General features: G+C 37.3%; 1 protein-coding gene across 1 annotated transcript in view; it reads left to right on the top strand.

Moving 5' to 3' along the window:
* LOC143671354 (hypoxanthine-guanine phosphoribosyltransferase) overlaps positions 1-26,537 on the top strand; it is a 50,739-nt gene that overhangs the window by 13,432 nt on the left and 10,770 nt on the right. Inside the window, exons 4-5 of the mRNA XM_077146484.1 lie at positions 6,455-6,520; positions 25,636-25,653. Of these exons, the coding sequence (XP_077002599.1) occupies positions 6,455-6,520; positions 25,636-25,653 (84 nt within the window). The remainder of the gene's footprint in view (positions 1-6,454; positions 6,521-25,635; positions 25,654-26,537) is intronic.

The raw sequence follows: 26,537 nt of genomic DNA, 5'->3' as shown, positions 1-26,537 counted from the left end.
CCCAGTTTTCCTGCATGGCAGGTGAGAATTTTGCCACTGAGCCACCATCGCACCACCTGACCCACCCCCGTTTTTAACATTTTGAATTAGCAAGGTACCTTTGTTACAATTGATGAGCAAACATTATTGTAATTGTACTGTTAACTATAGTCCATAAGGATGCCACTGATTTTAAGACTTAATGGTAATTCTTTATACTGCTAGGAAAGAAAATACTGCCAGTTATAGTTGTAGGTTGCTGTTGATTGTAATATGTCAATTTCAAAGATACTAAAATGGAAGTGTACATCTTAGAATCAGTGAAAAATAGTACTATATATTCAGTGACCGTTTCTATCCCTAAAGCTGTGATACTCAGAAAAATGAAGCAATTGGTAGAATATGCAAATATATTTCCTCTATTTTGTTTGTTTCAGCTTTGTAATATTTTTTTCACTAAAATAGTTCAATAAAAATAATGAAGCCTCAGGAGAAAAAGTTGTTGAACAAGTGAATTTTTTGCGGAGATATTTTTGTGTGGGCCTTAAGCAAAGAGAAAATTAGCCTGGTAATGGTGCACCCAGAATAAATGGGTGATGTTAAAATGAATTTAGTTTTTAAACTTCATCTGTGAAGGATTTATAGTACCAAAGCATTTTATTTTTAGTTAGGAATTATTATTCTCATTTGCAGTTGAGAACAATGAGGCATAAAGGGATTAAGTGATTTGCACAGGATTACACAGGTCTTTGATTTGAACCAGGCCTTCCCAACTCCATGTAGAACCCAGAGTCTTATTTGGGAAAACTAACTTGGATCCTTTAGTACGGGATCCCAATTATTTCTTTATTCTCTACTAGTAAGAAGTTCTGTATGCAAACAGAATTCATTTTGCCAATTATGGGATTCTTCCTCAGTTGGCAGTCAGATTTCATCAAGTTATAACTTTCAGTCTTTGTCTTGATAGTCGCTTGATTAGGCACTTTTTTAATATATCAAAGGTATATATTAGGGCCACGGTGGCTCAGCAGGCAAGAATGCTTGCCTGCCATGCCAGAGGACCCGGGTTCGATTCCCAGTGCCTGCCCATGTAAAAATAAATAAATAAATAAATAGGGGAAATTGAAAAAAAAGGTATATATTACATTATAGACTTTCTTATAAGACAGTGACTATGCGACCATATTAAAGAAAAATGCAGAAAATGGAGTGGTTTCTTAGTGTCTCTTTATAAGAGGTCAGTGACTTTCAGTCTGACCTTTTTCTGTATGTATTTAATCAAATAAGGTATGCTCTTTTCTCCAGAACGAAGTTAAATACAGGTGTACTGTTTTGATGTTAGCACTAGACTATCTAAAGCTTTCTCTGGTAAATCTATCTACCTGCCTACCTACTTACCTACCTACCTACTTATCTATCTAATCTATCTATGTGTATATATATATATAAAAAGCAAGTGAAGTGATCCATGACTTTCTCCTGCTTAATGAATTAAGACCATAGATAGGATAAAGAAAAAAATATGTTCTATTTAAATTGGCAGGAGTGGGAATGGTAACGATCTGTGGTGTAAGTAAACTTTTAACAGAACTAGGGGCAAAAGTATACCTTCTAGCCCTTTGCTGTGGATTTTCACACTGATATAGGTCTTGTCAGGAAACTGAAGTTTTATATAAGCATTCTGATTCTTAGAATATAAAGGTAGTGCTGAGTTTGGTCCCATGAAACCACACATTTTGTAAAAGATAAAGGACACTGATTAATTCACTTAATAGACGTAGACACATTACTCATCTGTTGTATGCAAGGTGCTATCTTAGGCCATGAAAAGTTCTATTGAACATGCTTATTTTATCAAATCCTAGCAAATCAGGATTTGCTGATCTGCTAAATCAGAAAGGGAATGAAAAACATGAAATGGGATGTAATAGTTTCTAAACATTTGAAAGCCATACATTTGAAAAGACCAGGTGTTAAGCATCTTCAGTCTTTTCTAGTACTATGTTATACTAAATGGTATCTTTGATTTGATTAGAATAGTGCTGTCCAGTAGAACTTTCTGTGATGTTGGAAATGTTCTGTATCTGTGCTGTCCAATATAGAGTCACTGGCCACATTGATTTAAATATGTCTTGTAGAGCAGAGAAACTGAATTTTAAAGTAATTTAAATGGCCTCATGTGACTAATGGCTACTGTGTTGGACAGTGCTGGATTAGATGATCTGTAAGGGCCTGGCTTCATCAGCAGCATTTTAAAAAACTGACAAAGTTTTAAATAAAATATTTTCATTGAGAAGTATCCATACATGTACAGTCCAACCTCTTTATACAGTCAGTGGCTTATAATATCATCACGTAGTTGTGTGTTCTTCACCATGATCACTTTTAGAACATTTGCATCACTACAGAAAAGGAAATAAAAAAGAAAAAAGAGAACTCATGTATCTCATACCCCTTACCCCACCCTGTCACTGACCCACAGTATTTCAGTCTACCCAATTTTTACCCTTTATCTCCCCCTATTATTTATTTTTTTCCTTTTTTTTTTTTTACTCGTCTGTCCATACCCTGGATAAAAGGTGCTTCAGACTCAAGGTTTTTACAGTCACATTGTAAAAGCTGTATAGTTAGATAGTCTCCTTCAAGAATCAAGGCTATTGGAATAAATTTCAGCAGCTTCAGGTACTTCCCTCCAGCCCCTTCAATACACCATAAACTAAAAAGGGATTTCTATATAATGCATGAGGATAACCTCCCAAATCTGTTTGAAATCTCTCAGCCACTGATACTTTATTTTGTTTCATTTCTCTCTTCTCCCTTTTGGTCAAGAAGGCTTTCTCATTCCCATGATGCCAGGTCCTGGCTCATCCCCAGGAATCAGGTCTCACATAGTGAGGATGGCAGTGCATTTACCTGCTGAGTTGGCTTAGAGAAAAAGGCCACATCTGAGCAACAAAAGACGCTCTCTGAGGGTGATTCTTAGGAATTATCAGTACACTCAGCCTCTCCTTTGCAGAAATAAGCTTCATAGGGGCAAGCCCCAAGATTGAGGGCCTGGATATATTGAATTGGTCTGATGGGAAACTTGATTTACGAGAAAACAAACATACTCATTTAATAAAAGCCATAAAATACGGCTTATGAGATTATAAGAGCAAATGTGAAGAACAAAGTATTTGAGTGTGGGAGACTTGGTACCTAGCTGGATGTGGAGGTAATGAATGTTTCCTAGTAAAAGAAACCTCCATTCTAGGGTCCTAATGTAGTTAATGGCAAGAAGCAAGATACATATGTAAAGGCTGAACCACCAAGGGGATGTGGAGCTAGGACTTAGCGGTACTCCCAGTCATGCCCCTTGGAGACCCCCTTTGGCTATTGGCCTCTCTGCTTCCTCTTCCATGTATGTCCTCAACCTTCTTTCTAAGTAGTCCTTTTTCTAGCCCATTCGTTATATGTTTCCATGCAGCTTTCCTTCCTCTGTTCCTTATATTACACTGCGGTTCTTGATGTGGCCTAGAGGTTTTCAGAATTCCTAGTGTTGGGCAAATAGGAATAAACAATGTTCTTTCCTATTTCCCTTCTCATTTTTCACTTAGACTCAAGAGAGGTAAAAAAACTGAAGCGTAGACTCTAAGGGTATGTATTTGCAGACCAAAGAGCTTCTTTGGCAATTTTATATAGTTGATAGTGACACTGAGTTAAGGACAGATTGGGGTCTCTGGCTAGGAAGAGTGAGGAAATCTGATGTCAGTGAAGGAAAGAGCAACTCTCTGGGTGCTTTCTCTTCACCTGTGCCAGTCCTGTCATCTCAGAAGTCAGACTTATTGTAATTAAAAATGAGGCACATGAGAGGCACTCAGTAATTGAATGAAACAGAGATAGGGTGCAAAACCTTTTCTAGACTACAGGGAAGGAAAAGGGGGAAAATTACTCTGACTACTCTGTTGAAACAGTTGTTCATGGATGCCAACTGCATGCAAGATGGGCACTTGTAGCTGTATTTCAGCACAATGGACTATAATGTTACTTTTTTAAAAAATATTTTTACTAAGAAATCTTCATATACATACAGTCCATATGTATAACGTTATTCTTAAATGAATCTTCTTTATTAGCCTCCATGTAAAAGCTGGTTATGTTTCCATGAAAAAAAGCTTCGGAAACGACAAGCTAAATGCCTTGGGGAGAATAAGAGTGTGGAGATATGGCTGCTAGTAGAGCAGCAGTGTCTTGCATGCTCAGAATTACCTTAGCTCTTACCCTGTCACCTTAGCCTTTGGATCACAGTCTTTTTTTCCCCATGATTCCACACTTGTCAGTTCTCAGATCTTTACTCCTCTTTCTTTCCTGTCTAAAATAGGATCCCCTGGAGTTGGACTGTAATACCAAATTTCTGCAGAAGATGTCACCATTTGACATGATTTGTACTATAAATCATTTAGCGATTTCCTCCCATGTAAAGCTTCAGTTTTTATACAGTGTTTTTGTTTGTTTGTTTACTTTAATCAATTCTGTATGTCCAAAACTCTGGGTTTTAAGTTAATTAGAATAAGGGGTATCCTTAACTGTCTTCCTTAATATGAAAAATTTTAAGGGTTTTTTTATATCAGAAATCACACTTAACATTTAGTTTGCAAAACTGAATAGCATTGGCTCATTTGTGTTTTTTACAAAAATGACAATACATAAAAAGACATGTATATAGAAGCAAATAAAAATATGTGTATGAAAGTAACCTCTTTCACCATCCCCCATTCTTACTCCTCAGAATTATTCACTGTTAAATTTTTTTTTAATGATGAAATGGTTTCATTCGGCAACACATTGTTCTGCTACTTGATGTTTTTAATTAACATTGTTCTGTGTCAGTATGTATGGCTTACTGGATTCTATTTTAATAGCTGCATTGGTATTACACTGTGTGGATGAACTTAATTTAAATGGTTCTCTGTTGAGAGAAATCCCTCTGTTAAGGGACATGTTGCTTTTTTCCTATCTTTCTTATTATAGAGCAGTTGATAAATGAACATCTTTCTGTGTATGCTTGCATACTTGAGAGTTTTTGTCATCTCTAGCCCTGAAATTGGGATTTCTGGGTCATATAGAATGCACGAATACAATTTTAATAGGTATTGCTATGTAGTTTTCAAAACAAATTGCATCTGTTTATTAAATAAATAAACAGATAAATAAGTGAGGGTGATTTCCCCTCACTTTTGCCAATATATCATCAGCCTTATGTTTTGCCAGTGTGGGTGGGTAAACAATAGAATCATACAGTTTTAGTGTTTGTCTTTCTGATAGGTTTCATTTCATATGTTATGGCTTTCTCTTCTGTGAGTTTCCTGTTCATTTGTTTTCTATTTTCCTATTGAGTTGTTATAGTTGGAGTGCAATGTATAATAGGAATATTTCTTTCAGTTTTGGGTCATGTCATACTTAATTCTTTCTGAGAATGTGAAAATATTCTCCGACATATTCTTGCTTTGTTTTTTACATTCAGATTTTAATTCATCTGGAATTTATTTTTGTGTATGCTGAGAGGTAGGGATCATACTTTATTTTATTTCCCAAATGGATAACTAGTTGACCAAATGCCATTTCTTGAATAATCCATCTTTTCCTTTACTGACTTGAAATACCATCTTTATCATGTACTAAATCCTCATTTATTTCTGGGTCTGTTTCTCGGCTCTATTCTGTTCCTTGATCTCTCTGTCTATTACTATGCAGGTACCGCACCATTGTGATTTCTGAAGCTTCCACAGTATGGTTTGCTCTCTGATAGGGCAAGTTGAAGTTCTTATGTTCACCTGCTCCTTCACCTCAGTTTGTTTTTTTATCTTGAATCCAGCACAACCAAATTATGCTCATTATCACAAACAACTTTTCAGTGGTTTTGAGCATTCCCCTTCAAAACTCCTGTAAAGGGTTCTCCTGGATTCTATGGTAACAGAAAATAAGAGCCTAAGAGGTGCACCTTAAATGACTACTGATGAGGCCTGGTTTCCCAGACTATTCTGAAGAGAACCCGGGCCTGTGTTCGGCTTCTGAGGGACCTATCCTTGGGGTTAGCTGTGATGTTCACCAGCTAACTTATAAGAATGGTACAGGGCCAGAACCAGACACCTGGCATGCTAATAACCTCCCTCACAGTTCAGAAATGACTGTGATTGAAGATGGGTGGCTGTTGTATTACTGTCCACTTGAGAATGGTTGTACTCTATTTTTAGAACTTGTAAAGACATCAAAATGAATAATGACCAATTAGGATTTTAAAATTTTTACTAATCTCTAGCTGAAAATTACCTAACCATTCATTTCTAGAAACCTAATTTTTATAATTCATGTCATTTAGAATATCATAATGCTGTGGTGGACACTAGTTAGCTAACTTCTTAAACGTTCTAGCTCCTATATGTGCATGAGTGTGTGTTTATACACAAGGATTATATTCTTCTTTTTTTTTTACTAGAATGACCAGTCAACAGGGGACATAAAAGTAATTGGTGGAGATGATCTCTCAACTTTAACTGGAAAGGTATGTTCCTGGAAGGGGTGGAGGGGGAAGAAAAGAGAACTTCATACCAAGAGTCACTTAATTAGTAACACTGTGCTTTCAATCAATCATTAAGAGGTGGTTTGCAGAGTATAGCACTTGCAGTTATTTATGCAGTTAAACTAAGCTTATTTAACCCTTGGAAAAAATCTAAGTTAAGAATCTTTCCCTAGGTTTTGTAGCAAAGGCAGTAGAAGGCAACATTAAACTTAAAAACCCATGTTAAGTCCTGCTGTCTGTTTCAGTGGGAATCTAATTTGGTATTGAGATTATCAAAAACTTTCCATCCATTCATCTGCACAACTTCTAACACAAACTGCTAATACTTCAGTAACTCAGTCAATTCAATTCTGACTCTTAACTACCCAGAGTTAGGCCAGACTCCACAGGTTAAGTGCAGTTCTATAGATTGTCTTTCAGGCATCAGCCCACACTTCTGACCAATAGGCTGCAAATTCAAGGGTTCCCACCACTACCTCAGGTTCGATAATTCACTAGAATGACTCAAAAGAACTCACTGAAAGTGCTATACTTAGAATTGTAGTTTGATTATAATGATACAAACAAGAAGCCAAAAGAAAAGACCCATGGGGCAAGGTCTGAGAGGGTCTCAAATGCAAGCTTCCGTATTCTCTCCAACCAAAGTCAGAATGTGTCATCTCCTAGCACAAATAGCAATGTATTTTCTCAACCATGGAAGCTCATAGAACTTCAAGGGTCCCGAGTTTATATAGGGTCTTATTACATGGGCATGACTGATAGAATCAGTGCCCACATGGTTCAGTTCAAACTGCAACCCCTTTCCCTCACAGAAGGTGGGGAGGTGGGCTGATATGATATGGCTCGAAGCCCTAACACCGTAATCACCTAAAACTACAGGTGTGGCTGGCCTTTCCCTGTCATCTCATTAGCATTTGAACTCCTAGGTATGACCTGGACCCAGTCACCTTCTGGTCTAGATGAGCAATGATGTGTCCTATTTTCATGTACTTTTTCAATTTCCATAGTGATTTCCATAGGGCCATGCCCCATACAGGCTTCCCTTAAATAGGTCAGTTTTCCATTGCCCTTCTTCCTGACCATTATGGCCAGATCATCAACCACTGACTATGCTTCGTAAAAATCCAAACAGAGAGACGCACAGCATGCATTTCTACCCACTGAGAGACTGGTTTTTACCTTCTTCTATCAGAGTCTTTCTATCCGCCGGTCTCAGTGCTGCAGCCTTCCAAACAGGATGCTGTTCCGTCACCTGGGAACTGCCATCCTTAAACCATCCTCCCTTCATTTCAGTGCCATCGGTGCTACTTTATTCATCCCATTTTAAAATAATCAGCTAAAGATTTTCACCCTCTTGAGATGAATCCCTTGACTCTCCCTTCTGCCTTTCTCCATTTTCTTGTGAATCACTCTATTTTCTTAGCATCTTGAAGTCCCATAAGGGGAAGCTGAGACAGTGAATCCAATAAGTCTTTTTGGATTGTTGCTCAATTTTGCAGCAGTAAAGTTAACATGGGGTATCCATTTCATACCATGACCTTGGCAAGATGCATATTCAGTGGATGAATGTCTGGATCATCAAAGCTAATCCAGCATGGCTTGTGAAGGAAGAATATCAGCTGCTTCACCTAGGGTGTTCTACTTGGCATTTATAGGAGGAAAAAGACAATCGCCCTTTTCATTCTGCCAGACTAGCTGTTCCCTTGGATGTCCTTGGATCAGGTGTAGTCATCTGTCATTGTTCAGTAGTGAGCTGTGGGTCTTCCATCAACCCAAACATGCCCTTCTACCCTGCAGCATTCAAAACCAAAGATATTGCCCCTCATTGAGTCACTTTCAAAATCCATTTAGTACTTCATTCTCTGTGTGAGAACAAAGGAAGGGATGTTTATTTTGTCCAAAATTTAAATATTCTGCAGCTATCTAACTTAACCTATCTGGCCAGTTTATTTAAACAACCTAAATACATGGAGCCTAGAATAAGGAATGAGATGTGATGATTCGCTATAGCTTAATATACCATGATACAATCCAGAGTATTTTGGGCAAATAATAAAAAGTATTTGCACAGTTCCCTGAGGGACTGTAGAAAAAATATGGAGCTATTAAACTTCCCCATGTGGGAAATTCCTGATAATCTATCACACATTGGGGCTCCCAATTTGATAAACCAAACCCTTGCTCTTGAGATTGGCCCTTATAAAACTTATTTCTGTAATGGTGAAGCTAAGCCTACTTATCAACACACCTAAGAGTCACCCCCAAAAGAACGGTTTTTGCTCAGATGTGGCCTCTCTCTCCTTAAGGTAAACTCAGCAGATAAACTCATTATCCTCTTCCCTACGTGGGAAATGACTCCTAGGGATGAGCCTGGCCCTGACATTGTAGGATCGAGAATGTCTACTTGACCAAAGGGGGGAAAAGAAATGTAACAAAATAAGATTTCATGGCTAAGAGATTTCAAATAGAGTCAAGAGGTCATTCTTGAGGTTATTCTTATGCGAGCTTCAGCCAGATACTACAAATTGGCACAGTCTGTCAACCCCCAAACCATCAGTACTCCTGAAAACCCTAAAGAAGACTCAGGGCTTTAAGACTATAAAAGTTTACTTATTAAGTTTATTTTTCAGGAGCTTAAAACTTTCAGATTGTTCCCTTGCCAATAAGCCCTGAAACTTAGAGATGCTAGTCTCTCCCAGAACATCAACTGGTTGCATTCCCCTGTTCCACAATGTCGATACCCATTTTCAACATATAGAAATTAAGATGATTGTTGTCCAAATATCCCTGAAGAGTTCAAGAATGAGCAAATGAGAGGGAGGAGTTATAATAGAGAAGTTATGATTTGACAAAGGATTATGACTAAATCATTATATAGGTATTTCTTTTTAGTTTATAGTGTATTAGAACATCCAGAAGGAAATACCTGAAATTGTGGAACCCGTACTGTATTTGGAAATTTGCTCTATTACTACTTGTTAAACTATACTTTGAAATTTATCACATTTCAGTACATCTGTTATGTTTCACAATAAAAATTATTTTTAAAAAATCCATTTAGTAAAGGTTCTTCAGGAAGCTGATGTTGCTAATCCCCAAAATGAACACTTTTTTAAAATTTTATTTTATTTTTTATTCAACATAGCAACATACAAACACAAACATTCTTACCATACGATCATTCCATTCTTGATATATAATCAGTAACTCACAATATCATCACATAGTATATATTCATCATCATGATCATTTCTTAGAACATTTGCATCAATTCCAAAATGAACACTCTTTCACAAAACCTGTAGCCCCTAGTTTTAGTAATTTCTTGGGCTTGTCCTTTTCCCACCTGGATGACCTTCTTGATGCCTAAAGGTGCAGGAGACACTGTCTCTTGTCCCTGCATATATTTTCTGTTTGGTGGTAGCTTTGAGGCTAGTGGCTATTGCTCAGACTGGCCAAAATCTCAGCTTGGCCCAGGTTTAAGACCTGCCCTGGTATTTTATTCTTATGTTGACTGTTACAGATAGCAATCATCAAGGAATTGTATATTTTGTTTTTACTTATTACTTTGCATTTCCTTATGCATCCAGTGAGCCATCTCCTCGAATGTTGGGTCTACCTTCATTTCTAATTCAAAATACATACAAGGTAGGGGGATTCCTCTTTTTAGAAATAGAGTCACAGATAGTTTCTTAAAAGACAGAGAAGCAGAATAGTGTTGTGGTTGAAAGTGTGGGCTCTGGAACCGGACAGCTTTGATTTAAATCCTGGCTCAGTACTTCCTATGTAACTTTGGGGTGGTTACTTAACCTCTGTATGTCCCATTTGTAAGGTAGAGATGATAATGGTAGCTACCTCCTGGAGTTGAGGGTTAAGTGTTATAATACATGCAGAGCTCTTACAACAGTTTCTAGCAGTTAGAACACTTAATAAATTCAAATCTACTGCTATTTAGAGAAGTCTCAGAGTTTTTTTATAAATCAAAATCCTTCCACTGTAGACAATTGGTTGAAATAGTAGATATTCAGAAATGTTCGGATACTTGAGTGTCATTCTTCTAATATATTGAAAAGACTTTGAGTAGCTAATGATAAATGATGAAATCTTACTTTTTTTATCACATAGTTGTGTATTCATGGCCACGATCATTTTTGGAACATTTGCTTCACTTCAGAAAAAGAAAAAACTCATATATCATACCCTTTACCCATCCTTCTCATTGACCACTAGTATTTCAACCTACTCAATTTTTTTACCTTTATTCCCCCCACCCTATGATTTATTTTTATCCTTATTTTTTTACTCATCTGTCCATACCCTGGATAAAAGGAGCATCAGACACAAGGTTTTCACAAACACACAGTCACACTGTAAAAGCTATATCATTATACAATCATCCTCAAGAATCAAGGCTAGTGGAACACAGCTTAACAGTTTCAGGTACTTCCCTCCATCCACTCCACTACACCATAAACTAAAAGGAGTCTCTATATACTGCATAAGAATAATCTCCAGGATAGCTCTCGACTCTGTTTGAAATCTCTCAGCCACTGAGACTTTATTTTGTCTCATTTCTTTCTTCCCCCTTTTGGTCAAGAAGACCTTCTCAATCCCATGATGCCAGGTCCCAGCTTATCCAGGAAGTCATGTCCCACATAGCCAGGGAGATTTACATCCCTGGGAGTCATGTCCCATGTAGGAGAGAGGGCATGAAGTTTACCTGCTGACTTGGGTTAGAGAGAGAGGCCACATCTGAGCAACAAAAGAAGTTCTCTGGGGGTGACTTTTAGGCTTAATGTTAAGTAGGCTTAGCCTATCGTTTGCAGGAATGAGTTTCATGGGGGTGAACCCCAAGATTGACGGCTCAGCCTTTAGAAGTGGTCATCCCCACTGCTTGCAACAATATCAGGAATTCCTCAGATGGGGAAGTTGAATACTTCTTCCTTTCTCCCCAATTCCCCAAGGAGACTTTGCAAATACTTTTTTATTCTCTGCCCGAATTACTCGGATATATTGGGGCATCACACTAACCTGTACAAATCAACAAGATCTCATGCCCTATTCAAGATTCTATGTACTTATGGTGTTCAAATAAACTGAATATACAAGTTAAATTAAGTATTATTTGACTTAATATATAAGTTTTGAAACAAATAAACATTTCTCCCTTTGGTCTCATGGAGCTGTTGAATTTTAAAATATGGACCATATCATCCTTTACCCTGTATGATATGTTGTGCTTTTATTTTCATTTGCCTTGAGATATTTACTGATTTCTCTTGTCATTTCTTCCTTGACCCACTGGTTGGTTAACAGTATGTTGTTGAGCCTCCATCTATTTGTGAATTTTCTGACCCTCTGCCTGTTATTGATTTCTAGCTTCATTCCTTTATGATCCGAGAAAGTGTTTTATGTGATTTCAATCTTTTTAAATTTATTGAGACTTGCTTTGTGACCCAGCATATGGTCTATCCTTGAGAATGATTCATAAGCACTTGAGAAAAAGGTGTATCCTGCTGTTGTGGGAGATAATATTCTATAAATATCTGTTAAGTCTATTGTATTATTCAAATTCTCTGTTTCATTATTGATCCTCTGTCTAGATGTTCTGTCCATTGATGAGAGCAGGGAATTGAAGTTTCCAACTATTATGGTAGATGTGTCTATTTCTCTTTAATCCATTCTGCCAGTCTATGTCTTTTGATTAGGGAGTTTAATCCATTAACATTTAGTGTTATTACTGTAAGGGCAGTACTTTCTTCTACCACTTTGCCTTTTGGATTTTATGTCATATCTAATTTTTCCTCTTTTTACCTTTACTAATAGTCTTCATTTCTACACTCTTCTCCACACCTCTCTCTGCTGTCTTTTCCTATCTGTCTCTAGTGCTCCCTTTAGTATTTCTTGCAGAGCCAGTGTCGTGGTCACAAATTCTCTCAGTTATTTTTTGTCTGAAAATGTTTTAATTTCCCCCTCATTTTTGAAGGGCAATTTTGCCAGATATAGAATTCTTGGTTGGCAGTTTTTCTCTCTTAGAATCTTAAATATATCATACTACTGTCTTCTTGCCTCCATGGTTTCTGCTAAGAAATCTACACTTAGTCTTATTGGGCTTTCCTTGTATGTGATGGATTGTTTTTCTCTTACTGCTTTCAGAATTCTCTCTTTCTCATTGACATCTGACAGTCTGATTAGTAAGTGTCTTGGAGTGTGTCTCTTTGGATCTCTTCTGTTTGGGGTATGCTGCACTTCTTGGATCTGTAATTTTAAGTCTTTCATAAGAGTTGGGAAATTTTCAGTGATAATTTCCTCCATTAGTCTTTCTCCTCCTTTTCCCTCCTCTTCTCCTTCTGGGACACCCACAACATGTATATTTGTGTGTTTCATGTTGTCATTCAATTCCCTGAGTCCCTGCTCATATTTTCCCATTCTTTTCCCTTTATTTTCTTTTGCTTATCAGATTTCAGATGTCCTGTCCTCCAGTTCACTAATCCTATCTTCTGCCTCTTGAAATCTAACATTGTAGGTTTCCATTGTTTTTTACATCTCTTCTACTGTGACTTTCATTCCTGTAAGTTCTGTGATTTGTTTTTTCAGGCTTTTGATTTCTTTTTGTTTGTCCCTTACCTTCTTTATATCCTCCCTCAATTTGTTGATTTGATTTTTGATGAGCTTTTCCATGTGTGTTCAAACATCCTGAATTAATTGTTTCAACTCCTGTATATCATTTGAATTGTTGTTTGTTCCTTTGAATGGGCCATATCTTCAATTACCTTAGTATTATTTGTTATTTTTTGCTGGCGTCTAGGCATTTAATTTCCTTAATTAGATTTCACTTTTTAAGTGAAACAAGATTATTTTCACTCTTTTACCTTGGATCTTCTTGCTGGATGGCTTTGTTCTCTATCTGTTCTTTGACGTTCAGTTCAGCCTTTTCTAGACCTCTAGCATAGGTTTTGTTTAATGGATCAGAATTTTTCAGTTCTTGTTTCTTGTCCTAACTATATGATGCCTTTTTTTCCCTTAGGAGGTCCTACTTAGGTATTATAGACCCCAGTCAGATTTTCCCAGACCAGACTGGCCTCCTCTCGGGAGAAAAGAGTCACCTGCATCAGTTTTCCATGAGGGTGAGACCCAGTAGGTTGACAGACTTTCCTATGAAGCTTCTAGACTGTGTTTTTCCTATCCTGCCCAGTATATGGCATTTGTCTGCCTGCGGGTCCTACCAGCATAAAGTGATGTGGTACCTTTAACTTTAGCAGACTCTCCCTGCTTGGGCGTGGTGGAGACAAAGGAGAGTTTGTGGGCTGGCTTTATTGCTTCTGTTTTCCAGACCCTGTGGTCTGAATTCCTTGAGGGAGGGATTCCACCTGAGCTGGGCCCCATCCCTCTCTTAGGGAAGGCATAGCCTCCAGGGAATTAACCTCCTTTCACCTGACCAGCCTCTTTGTCTCTCGGACAAGCTTAATTCCACCCTTGCCTGGGGCAGTTGGAGCCAGAGAGCAGTTAAGCCATAGAAACAAAGAAAAAAAAAATCCTTATCAGAGCAGGACCCCTGTTCCTCGGGTTTGTTAATCAAGAGCTTAAGTTGATTAGTTGCTCTGTGTATCTCCAGGTCCTATGTGCCCCCTCTTTTTTTTTTTTAGGGTCCAGACCTTTTCAGGTATTGTGTTGTCCAATCCAGAAAACCTCTGTCCCCTCTTCACCAGGGCAAAAACTAGAAACTTTAGCTTTTATTCAAGGTTTAGCTGAGCTGGGGGCCTATTTTAGCAGTCAGAATTTGTTAATTAATTCCACAATTGGAGCTTGGTTGAGCTCAGCCCCTTGCTGTTAGTAAAGTCTCTTTCCTTTCTCCTCTGGGAACTACCCTGCGGGAAAAGCGCACTGGCCTCCTTGCGTTGGGGGACTCACAGTTCTAGGTGGGATTGCAGCTGGTCCAGCTTGTCCAGACTGGTTTACACTGTGTGTCTGGTCCCTGATGTGGCCCCAGTAGTTGTTCTGTACTGTTCCTGGCTATTTACTAGCTGCTCTGCAGGAGGAATTAAATTCTATGCCTCACTAAGCTGCTATCTTGGCCTCTCCCCTTACTTTGTTTTAAAAGCTGCCAGTTATTTACTTACAGGTACCAGGCCAAATATTTTATAAACTCATAAAAGTTTTACAACAGTCCTGGGAGGGAGATGCTATTATTCATATTTTACAGATCAGGAAACTGAGGCTCAGCAAAGTTGAAGGACTTGCCCAAAATCACACAGCCAGAAATAGTGGAGCTTGAATTTGAACACAGGTCTGATGGCTCCAAAGCTCTTCTCTTCCTTTTGTTTTTGGGTTTTAATGTTTGCAGCTTATTAACATACTATCTTTAAGAAAACTTTAACCATGCCACAGTCATCTAAAACTCTTTGATCTCGTTTTGCCGTTCTACCAAACTATTGTTGTTTTCTTTGGCATCTTTTGAAAATTTCAAAGGAAAAATTATAATCTATTGACTTTTTTTCCTTCTGTCCATCCTGTACACGACTGCCAGATTGTTCCTCCTTCCCTTTCAGCATGCTTTGACCATATTTAAAATCCATTTGAAGCCCTTGCTCCTATGATCAGTTTTTAGTGCTGGAAGGGGCCTAGCCTTCAAGGCCATCTGTGATTTAGTTTGACCCACCTTTCTCACTTAATGGTTCTGTCCCACTAAGTTGTGATCTTAAACAAGATCTCTTTCTGGTTTTAAAATAACATTTGTTCCCCATAATAGTCACAGCATAACACATTTATTGTGGAAAACCAAGAAATATACCTTCAGTAAAGTAGTTTCTTGGTGATGGAATTATGGATTCTATTTTTTTTTTTTTTTGTCTTTTTGGACAAAGTATATGCAGATACTTATGTATATGTTTTCCGAAGTAGTGGTTGAGAATATATGGTTTTTTTAAACCCTGAAAACATCTTTATTCACATCCCTACTCTACCACTTTGGCTGTCTTTTTGATTTTAGGCAAGTTACTTGACGTCTGCCCCTCATTCTTTTTTCATATATTATATTAAGGATGTAGCTACCTGACACATGAAATTGGTTGTTGGTAAATGATAGCTGTTTTCATTTTTATTATTTTTTGTAAACTATACTGGATTTATCCTCTAGATACTATAATTTTAAATTGGGCAAATATTTAATTTCTCTGGTCTTGAATTGATTGACTTATATAAAGGATCTTATACCGCTAAAGTCTGTGATTATGACTTTATCAAGGTGTGTGGTTTCTTAGCAGAGCCAAGGCTAGAATTCATTTCTCTGTTTCATAATTCAGCGTGGTTTTTCAAACTATAGCTCTATCTCAGGGTGCAAATGAGTCATAGTTACTGATGGAATATATTATCTTTCCAGTGTGCTGGGGTCGCGAACCACATAGTAGATGGTGAAACAATTATTGGGCCATTAATTGATTATTCAATTTTACTAAAGCTTTAAATTGTATTATCTTTTGAAAAGGGACAAATTAGTTGTGATATGAGGAAAGGAGGGGAACTACCATCTTTTTTTTAATTTTTAAAATATTTTTATTGTCAAACCTTAAACAAACATACAAACATTCTTGATATACAAACATTCTATACATGGTGTACAATCAGTGGCTCACAGTATCATCACAGAGTTGTGTATTCATTTTTTTGAACATTTGTATCAGGAATTAACTTTTTAAGCATCCACTGCTATATTAACTCTGTTATCTCACCTTAATTCTCACATTGACCCTAAGAAGAAGGTGTCCCCTTTTGTGGATAAGGAAGTTAAACTCAAGATCATACAGCTGTTAGATAGCAGAACAACAGTTTGAACTGAGAAATGCCTGACTCCAAGATCTGTATTCCTTGCACTACACTAAGATGTGTCAGAACAGTTATATGTTTTTTTTCCAGTGTATTAATGTGTTTTCTTTCTAATTAGAATTTGCAGAGGCCTTATTAAAATGATAGTAGCACTTAAACTAGTAGTACTTAAATGATGATAGTACTTAATTACATTATTCATTTGGTATGTGCCTTTGGATTGCCCCAGTTTCTTTTGTTAAAACATTTTTTATTGTAAAATATAACATATGTAGATAGCAAAGAAAACAGACAATAATTTTCAAAGCACACTTCAACAAGTAATTACAGAACAAATCCCAGAGTTTGTCATGGCCTACCATTCTACCATCTCAGACTTCTCCTTCTAGCTGCTCCAAATTACTGGAGGTTAGAAGAAATATTAATACGGTGATTCAGTAGTCATATTCGTTTGCTAAATTCTATTTCATCGGTTATACCTCCTCTTTCTCCTCTGATCCTTCTCCCTATCTATAGGTATTTTTATACAATGCTCATTCTTTACATGTTGAGAAGGGATTTCGACCTTAAAGGGTAGGGGGATGTAATCAGTTGATAATCTTGGAGAGGCTGGTTCCTCTGGGTTTCAGGATTTATCTAAACTAGGAGCCCTGCAGGAATTATAGGTTCCAGGAAAGCAAACTTAGTGCATGAAAGCTGTATAAAGTCTCAGTTTGAGCTCTAGGTGTTCTTAAGAGTCAACAGGAGTGATGGTGGTTAGGGTTTAGCAACCATGGCAGTTGGCACTATCTAATAGAAGCTTGCATAAAAGTAATTTCCAGAATAGTCTCTTGGCTCCATTTGATCTCTTGGCCACTGCTGCCTTATTTTATTACACTTCTTTTCCCCTTTTGGTCCAGAAGGTAGAGTCGATCCACAGTGCCAGGGCCAGACTCACCCCAGGAAGTCACTCCCCATGTTGTCAGGGAGATTTTCACCCCTGAATTTCATGTCCCACGTAGTGAGGAGAGTAATGATTTTTCTTGCAGAGTTGGGCTTAGAGGGAGAGAAAGAGAGGCCATATCTGAGCAATAAAAGAGGTTTCCTAGAAGTAACACTTAGACTTTGTTATGGGTAGTCTTAGCTTCTCCCCTACATAAGTAAGTTTCATAAGGGCAAGCCTCAAAATCAAGGGCTTGGCCTATTTTCTTGGTTAAGAGGGTACTCAGGGTTTCCCAGATGGGTGAGTTTAATGGTTCCATATGTATGTATATATATTTTTTTACCCCTTTGGTGTTCGAGAGACTCTACCAATACTTTCTTTTGTTTTTTTCTTTCTTTTTTACCAATACTTTAAAATTATCAGCCCCCATAGTCTGAGATCTTTCTTGGAATTACATTAAGCTATATAGGATTATGAAGCATCATTCTCCTTCTGGATTCCAGGAATTTGAGTTGTTCAAATGAGCTTCCTAGACATGTTGATTTAGAATATGTTACAGAAAATTTAGGTTCTAGAAATAGTAAACCTCTCTGCCATTGGTCTCATATAGTAGATGAAATTATAGAGTACAAACACTATCACCTTTTACCCTGTATTCTGATTTTCCTTAGACCCAGCCATATTAGCTTTGTTTTTAACTCTAATTGAGGCCTAATCTCTTTTTCAGTTACTTTAACTGTTATTATATGTAGCTCTGCTAACTTTCAGGTCTGAAGCACACCGTTTCTGGGTGTGAGGTGTCACAGAGTTATTCAGCATTCCATGGAAATACCAGCTGATACACATATAGCTTAGTGTCTCAGAATCTACAAATACATTTATAGTTTCAGACTAAGTGGCTGCTATAAGGGCTTACAGTCCAGGCTCCAATTTTCTTATAAGTATTTTGTGAAAGAGGCCTTAGCATATCTGTTCTTTTGTTTCTGGGTTATTTTGCACAACACATTGTCCCCAAGGTTTATTCAGTTCGTTTCATGCCTCTCGACGTCTTTCCTTTTTTTATCCACACCATATAAAAATATCACAGTTCGCCGTTGTGCTTCTCAGCCGTTGTTCCCTTCAGCTCCTTCAATCTGTTGAGCATCATGGATAATGTCCAAAATAAACAAACCATATCTTACAGTATCCTTGCTTGTTGTGCAATCAGCAGCACTCTGAATTTTAGACAATTTTCATTGGTCCATAGCAACAAAGAACTGACAAACACAGTGTCACCAACTATCAAATCAAAACTACCCTGTATCACTTGTCCCTCCTTTCCAATTAGTTGCCTCTGGTATTGCTGTGGTACTGTTGTTGACTTCCTGTTAACTACCGGCCAAGGCATGTATTTTTAGTTTTCCCCCATACCCCTCTACTACTGACTCTTTGTCCGCTATCAAACTTTGAAATAGTACATGCAAGAACGTATTTGTAATTAATAGATTTAAACAGTGGGATACATGGCACTCTACATCCCCTGTCAGTCATCACCTTCAATATTGTAAGATTATTTATACCCCGTTAATTAGTTACCATCACTTCTATCTGTTCCCTTGCATTTAGGTTCAACCTCATTGGGTAGCTTTTCCCTCATCTCTAGCTTTTGTGTACCTCTAGGTTTGATATATTCCACAGTGTAACCTCTGAGATTACCTTTACCAGAGTCATAAGAGTGAAGTCATACAGTATCTGTCCTTTTGTGTCTGACTTATTTTACTCAGCATTTTGTCCTTAAAGTTCATCCATGTTGTCATATGCTTTGGGACCTCATTTCGTCTTACTGCTACATAATCCATCATACGTCTATGCCACATTTTTATTTATCCATTCGGCTGTTGATGGGCACTTGGATTGTTTCCATCTTTTGGCAATTGTTAATAGTGCCACTATGAACATTGGTGTGCAAATGTCTGTTCATATCACTGATCCACTATGAACATCAGTGTGCAAATGTCTGTTCATATCATTGCTTTTAGCTCTTCTGCATATAAACCAAGTGTTAGTATTGCTGGGTCATAGGACAACTTGATATTTAGTTTTCTGAGGAATCACCAGTTTTCCACAGCAGCTGCACCATTGTACATTCCCACCAACAGTGAATAAGTGTTCCAATTTTTCCATATCCTCTCCAACATTTGTAGTTTCCTGTTTGTTTAATAGCAGCCATTCTTATAAGTGTGAGGTGATATGTCATTGTTGTCTTGATTTGCATTTCCCTTATAGCTAATGAAAATGGAGCAGCTCTTCATGTGCTTTTTAGCCATCTGTATTTGCTCTTCAGATAAGTGTTTATCCATATCCTCTGCCCCTTTTATAATTGGGTTGTTTGTTCTTTTGTTGTTGAGCTGTAAAATTTCTTTATGTACACAGGATATCAAGTCTTTATCTGATATGTGGCTTCCAAATATTTTCTCCCATTGAGTTGATTGGCTGCCTCTTCACCTTTTTTAACGAAGTCCCTTGAGGCACAGAAGGTCTTAATCTTAAAGAGTTCCCTTTTGTCAATTTTTTGTTTCACTCCTTATGCCTTAGATGTAAAGTTTAAGAAGCTACCTCCTATTACTAGACCTTGAAATTGTTTCCCTGCTTTTTCTTTTACAAGTTTTATGGTATTGGCTCTTACATTTAGGTCTTTAACCCATTTTCAGTTGATTTGTATAGGGTGTAAGATAGGGGTCCTTTTTCATTCCTTTGGCTATTGGTAGCCAATTCTTCCATGCCTACCTGAAAAGACTATTCTGTCCCAGTTCAGTGGATTTGGGGACCTTGTCAAAGATCAATTGTCCATAGATTTGGTGGTCTATCTCCACACTCCTGATTTTGATTCCATTGGTCAATGCTTCTGTCTTTGTGCCAATACCATGCTGTTTTGACCACTGTGGCTTTAAAGTCAGGAAGTGATAGTCCTCCCACTTTGCTCTTCTTTTTTAGGATATCTTTAGCTATTTGGGGTCTCTTTCCCTTCCAAATAAATTTGATAACTAGCTTTTCCAAGTATTCAAAGTAGGTTGTTGGGATTTTGATTGGTATTGTAGATCTGATATAGATCTCTACCCAAACTGATCTGTAGATCTGTAGATCAGTTTGGGTAGAGTTGATATCTTAACAACATTCAACCTTCCTATCCATGAGCAATGGAATGTCTTTCCATCTATTTAGGTCATTTTAAATTTCTTTTAGCAGTGTTTTGTAGTTTTCTCTGTACAGGTCTTTGACATTCTTGTTTAGGCTTATTTCTAGATACCTGATTCTTTTGGTCATGATTTTGAATGGAGTTATTTCCTTAATTGTCTCAGATAGGTCATTGCTTGTGTATAGAAACATTACTGATTTTTGTACATTTATCTTGTATTCTGCCACTTTGCTGAATTTGTTTATTAGCTCAAGTAGCTTTGTCGTAGATTTCTCAGGGTTTTCTAATTACACAATCATGCCATCTGCAAATAATGAAAGTTTTTTTTCTGCTCTTCAATATGAATGCCTTTTATTTCTTTCTGCTGTCTAATCACTTCAGTCAGGACTTCTAGTGCAGTGTTGAATAATAATGGTGACTGTGGGCATCCTTGTCTCATTCCCATTCTTAAGGAAAATGTTTTCAGTCTCTCACCATTAAGTAGGATATTGGCTATGAGGTTTTCATATATGCCCTTTATGATATTGAGGAAGTTTCCTTTGATTTCTACCTTTTGAAGTGTTTTTATTAGGAAAGGATGCTGAATTTTGTCATTTGCTTTTTTAGCATCAATTGATATGCTCATATGATTTTTTCCTTCCAAATTGTTAATGTGTTGTATTATGTTGATTTATTTTCTTGTGTTGAACCACCGTTGCATTCCTGGTATAAACCCCACTTTGTTGTGATGTATAATTCTTAATATGTCTTTCGATTTGATTTGCTAGCATTTTGTTCAGAATTTTTACATGCATGTTCATGAGGGACATTAGTCTGTAGTTTTCCTTTCTTGTAGCATTTTTATCCAGTTTTGGTATTAGACTGATGTTAGCGTCATAAAATTAGATTTTTTTTTTCTGGAAGTGTTTGAACAGGATTGGTATTAGTTCTTTTTGGAATGTTTGGTAAAATTCCCCTGTGATGCCCTGGGCTTTTCTTTGTAGGAAGATTTTTGATGACTGATTGAATCTCTTTACTTGTGATTGATTGGTTTATTGAGATCTTCTGTTTCTTCTTGCATTAGTGTAAGTGGTTCGTGTGTTTCTAGAAATTTGTCCATTTCATCTAAGTTGTATAGTTTGTTGGCATATAGTTGTTCATAGTATTCTTATGATTTTTTTCATTTCTTCAGATCCATGGTAACAACCCCCTTCTCACTTCTGATTTTGTTTGTTTCCTCTCTCTTTTCTTTCTTAGTCTAGCTCTAGGGGTCCGTCAGTTTTACTGATTGAAAGAACCAACTTTTGGTTTTGTTGGGTCTTTCTGTGTTTTACTGCTTTCCAGTTTCTTTATTTCTGCTTTAATTTTTGTTATTTCTCTTCCTTTATTTGCTTTGTGGTTAGTTTGCTGTTCTTTCTCTAAATTCTCCAGGTGAGCAGTTAAGTCTTTGAATTTTGCTCATTCTTGTTTTTTAATATAGGCATTTAAGGCAATACATTTCCCTCTCAGCCCTGCCTTTGCCACATCCCATAAGTTCTGATACGTTGTATTCTCATTATAATAAATTTCCAGATATTTACTGATTTCCCTCACAATTTCTTCTTTGACCCATGAGTATTAAGAGTATGTTGTTTACTCTCCATATATTTGTGAAAGCTCTGGTTCTTTGGTGATTATTAATTTTCAACTTCATTCCATTGTAGTCAGAGAAAGTGCTTCAGGTAATTTCAGTCTTATTAAATTTATTAGACTTATTTGTCCAAGCATTTGATCTATCCTGGAGAATGTTCCATGTGTGCTAGAGAAGAATACATATCTTGGTGTTTTGCTGTGTAATGATATATATATGTCTGTTAGGTTAATGCATTTGTCACATTGTTTAGGTTCTTTTTCCTTGTTGATCATCTATCTGGTTGTTCTATCAATGTGGAGAGTGGTGTATTGATGTCTCCCATTATTACTGTTGATATGCCTATAGCTAGCTCCCTTCAGTTTTTCCAGTGTGTGCCTCATGTACTTTGGAGCTCCTTGACTGGGAGCATTCACATTTATGATTGTTATTTCTTCTTGATGAATTGTCCCTTTATTGATATGTAGTGTCTTCTTTGTTTCTTATGACTTTTTTATATTTCAAGTCTATTTTGTATGACACTGTTATAGCTATTCCTGCTTTCTTTTGGTTACAGCTAGCATAGAAGATCTTTTTCCATCCTTTCACTTTCCATCTGTTTCCTTGAGACTAAGGTGCATCTCTTATAAACAACATATAGGTGGATTATGGTTTTTAATCCATTCTGCCAGTCTGTACCTTTTAATTGGTGGGTTTAGTTCATTAACATTCACAGTAATTACTGTAGAAACAGTTCTTCACTCTACCATCTTGTCCTTTAGTTTTTATTTGTCCAATCTATATATTATTTCCCCTCTCTCTTTTTTCCTTTAAATTACCTTTACTCAGATTCTTCAATTCTGTGCTCTCCTCCAGACCTCCCTCTCCTGTCTTTTTTTTTTTTTCATCTGACAGTATTCCCTTTAGTATTTTTTATGCGGCAGGTCTCTTGTTGACTAGTTCTCTCAGTCTTTAAGATTTTAATCTCTCCCTCAACTTTGAAGGACAACTTACTATATAAAAAATTCTTGGCTGGAAACCTTTCTTGTTCAAGATCTTAAATATATCATACCACTGCCTTCCTGCTTCCATGGTGCCTGTTGAGTACTCTGAAGTCAGTCTTATGTGTTTTCCCCTGTATGTAGTTGATCATTTTTCTTATGCTGCTTTCAGGACTTTCTGTTTCTCTTCAACATTTGACAGTTTGATTAGTATCTGTCTTGGAGTAGGCCTGTTTGGATTTATTCTATTTGGGGTTTGTTTGGCCTCTTTGATTTGCTTATTTATATCTTTTAAGAGGGTTGGGAAATTTTCCCTGATTACATATTCTACTAACTTTCCCAACCTTTTACTCTTCTCTTCTCCTTCTGGGACACCAGTGATTCTTCTATTTGTGTACCTCTTGTTGTCCATCATTTCCCTAAGATCTAGATCCATTTTTTCCATCTTTCTTGCTGTTTGTTCTTTTGTGTGCTCTTGTTCAATACTACTAATAGAAAATACATAGAGAAAAAAATTTAAAACAGAAAATAATTGAAAAAAAGGACAAAAATATCCTAGGCAGACAGGGACTTTGCCAGTCTGCACTTACCTCTTGTCACCAGCAGGTGGTGCTTCGAGGTACCACCTCCCCTCAGGACTGCCTCTCCCTGACTGCAGTGGCCAGAAATGGGCATGGCTGGGAGGGGGCACTGATTCCTGCCTGCAGTGGCAGGAAGGCTGGTCCTGGTGCGGGATGGGGGAGCAGACAGCAGTGACTAGGGGGCATAGCTAACCTACAGCATCCTTTGCCTGGTGGATCTGCACACACCATGCCTGAAAAGCTGGCTTTTTATGGTAGACAGCTGGGCCTACCACTGTCCTCAGAGCTACCTGGGGAGGTTTCCCCAGTCAGCAGCTGGGGCAGGCTAGAGCAGAGGGAGGTCATTTCCCTCCAATCTGCATCTCTTTGTAGATCGCTGTCTGCCCCCAGCAGGGATCACTGCTGAGCTGACCTTACCTGCTCTACCCACTGTGATTCCCCCCACCTCTCTCCTTCCCAAAACTCACTGAAGTCCCCCATGATCACTCACCACCCCTCCCAGGACTACACTCCTGATCCTTCTTTCCCCATCCCCTATCTTGTCCCACATAGCAGGGGTGAACTTAGTTCACCCGATTCCACCATCTTTCTGAAAGTTGTCACACACGCACACACACACACACACACCCATCATAGGCCCTTTTTGATGTAAGGAGGTTTCCATGCCTGTGAATAGGCTGCCAGTAGACTGCAGTTGTCTGTAGTAACAGTACTCCTTCACTGAGGATGGATCAGATTGGGTAAAGTCCTGTGAATTCTTTGCCAAAGTTACAATTTAGCCACCCTTCATCCTGTACTTGGATCTCTCTAGAATTCCAAGAGACCTTACCCCCAGTGATAAACTGCTTTGAGACATGGAAAGGTCTAATGCATAAATTTACTCTCAAAACTTATAGCAGTGGGCGGGCCATGGTAGCTCAGCAGGCAGAGTTCTCGCCTGTCATGCCGGGGACCTGGGTTCGATTCCCGGTGCCTGCCCATGCAAAAAAAAAAAATGTATAGTGGTAATTCTCCAGACTTACTTGCATACCTAATCAATTAAGAAAATTGAGCATTTATTCTTAATATATATATTTATAAATTGTACATGAAGTACAAAACTAATATTACCTATATTGTAAAACACCATGCAAAAATAGAGATTAAACAAGGTGAGGTAAAGAAAAAGTTCTAATGTTTCTTTCTTGCAACCCAGTGGATCTTGGGTGCCCTACCTTGATGTAACCACTAATCTAGAAGAATTATATAGAACTTTAAAATTCTTATGTTATAGTTATGTGACAAGCTATAAGGAGAACTTCAAATAAAAAATTCAGTATAAATTTTCTTGTGGTAATAATTATAGCCAGTATGTGAAATGCTACATCATTCCTACAGCTAGCATAAGAGAGATAAGACCCTTCTCTAGTTTGGGTGTAATCATTTTCTCTAAGGGTCCTTCCAGCTCTGAAATTCTGAGATGCAGAAATTGGATGAGGGTTTATGGTGGGAAGAAGCATTAGTATCTTTTTTTAGTTTAGTCCAAGAATGTAGACAAATTCAGGAAGTGCAGTTCAATTTCAGCCTAATGAGAAAATGTGTTTTGGATTAGATTGTACACGGTAAGTAACTGCATGGTTTTGGAATTATTGTAGAAAGTATAGGTCTTAGAATGTTTAAGTTGGAATACACATGAAGCCAACTGGGTTCAAGTTCTTCACTTTACATATGGGAAACTGAGGCCCAGAGAAATTTCATGACTTGCTTGAGATTAAGTTAAGTAATAAAAGCCTTTTTAAAAATGAACATACGGGTCAAATTTTATTTTTAAAAATTCCTTTGCAGTGAAATTTTCAGTTATAGAGTTCCAAATCCCAACAGATGGCCCACTTATTTAAAGCAGGGTTTGATATAGTAAAGTATCTTAAAACAAGAATTTGGATAATTAGTGTTTGTTATGTGTGATTTGACATAATTGGATACACTGTCTGACTCATTGTACTGATTTTCATTTCTCTTTGTCTTCTAGAATGTCTTGATTGTTGAAGTAAGTTTACTACATTTACTTTTAATACAGTGTTGATGATTTTCTAACTTAGTAGCACCAATTTAAAGGTAAACCAAGGAAATAAATTCCTCTTCATGAGTTTTAAACGTGGGCTTGTGTTATAAAGAAATGAAACTACTTTTTGTAAGGAATATTTAATGTTTTTTTTTACTGGTTAATGGAAAATCTGAAAATTGTTTTCAATTTAGCATGTTATAATCATATATTTTATATGTGTATATTGATAATTTAGTATCTTGCTTAAATTTTATCTTATGCAATATTTGATACATGCAAAAGAATATTCATAATATACATATTATTTTCTATGTACTATTATGTCCTAACATATTTTGTATATAATAATAGTCAAATTTATCAAGTGTTCACTTTGTGCCAGGCACTATTCTAAGTGCTTTGGACAAACTCTTAATCCTTAACACAACCTATGAGGTAGCAACTTTTTTTTTTTGAAAGTTTAAATCTTTATTTAGCATAATTGTATATGAAGCATCTTTAAATGAAAAACAGCGGCCATGAGTTCCAGGCTTTAAGGCAATCTCTGAACTTCTCCCTTGGTATAGCGGAAGGATCAGTTCAATAATTAGTGGAGGTAGCAATTTTATTATTCTTATTTTATAAAAAAGAATACAGAAGCACAGAGTGGTTAAGCAGTTTCCTCAAGGTTACCAGCCAGGAAGTGGAATAAAGATTCAAATCTTAGCTTCTCTCAGCTTAGCAGTTCTCAAAGTGTGGCCCCTGGACTAAAAACATCAGCCAAGAACTTATTAGAAATGCAAATAACTTACTGAACCAAAGTCTGTGATGAGGCCCTTTAAAGTAGGCTGTAACAAGTCCTCTAGGTGATTCTGATGCACGCTAAG

Source organism: Tamandua tetradactyla, chromosome X, assembly GCF_023851605.1.
Source record: "Tamandua tetradactyla isolate mTamTet1 chromosome X, mTamTet1.pri, whole genome shotgun sequence".
NCBI lineage: Eukaryota > Metazoa > Chordata > Mammalia > Pilosa > Myrmecophagidae > Tamandua > Tamandua tetradactyla.
This window is presented reverse-complemented; position numbering and strand designations above follow the sequence as displayed.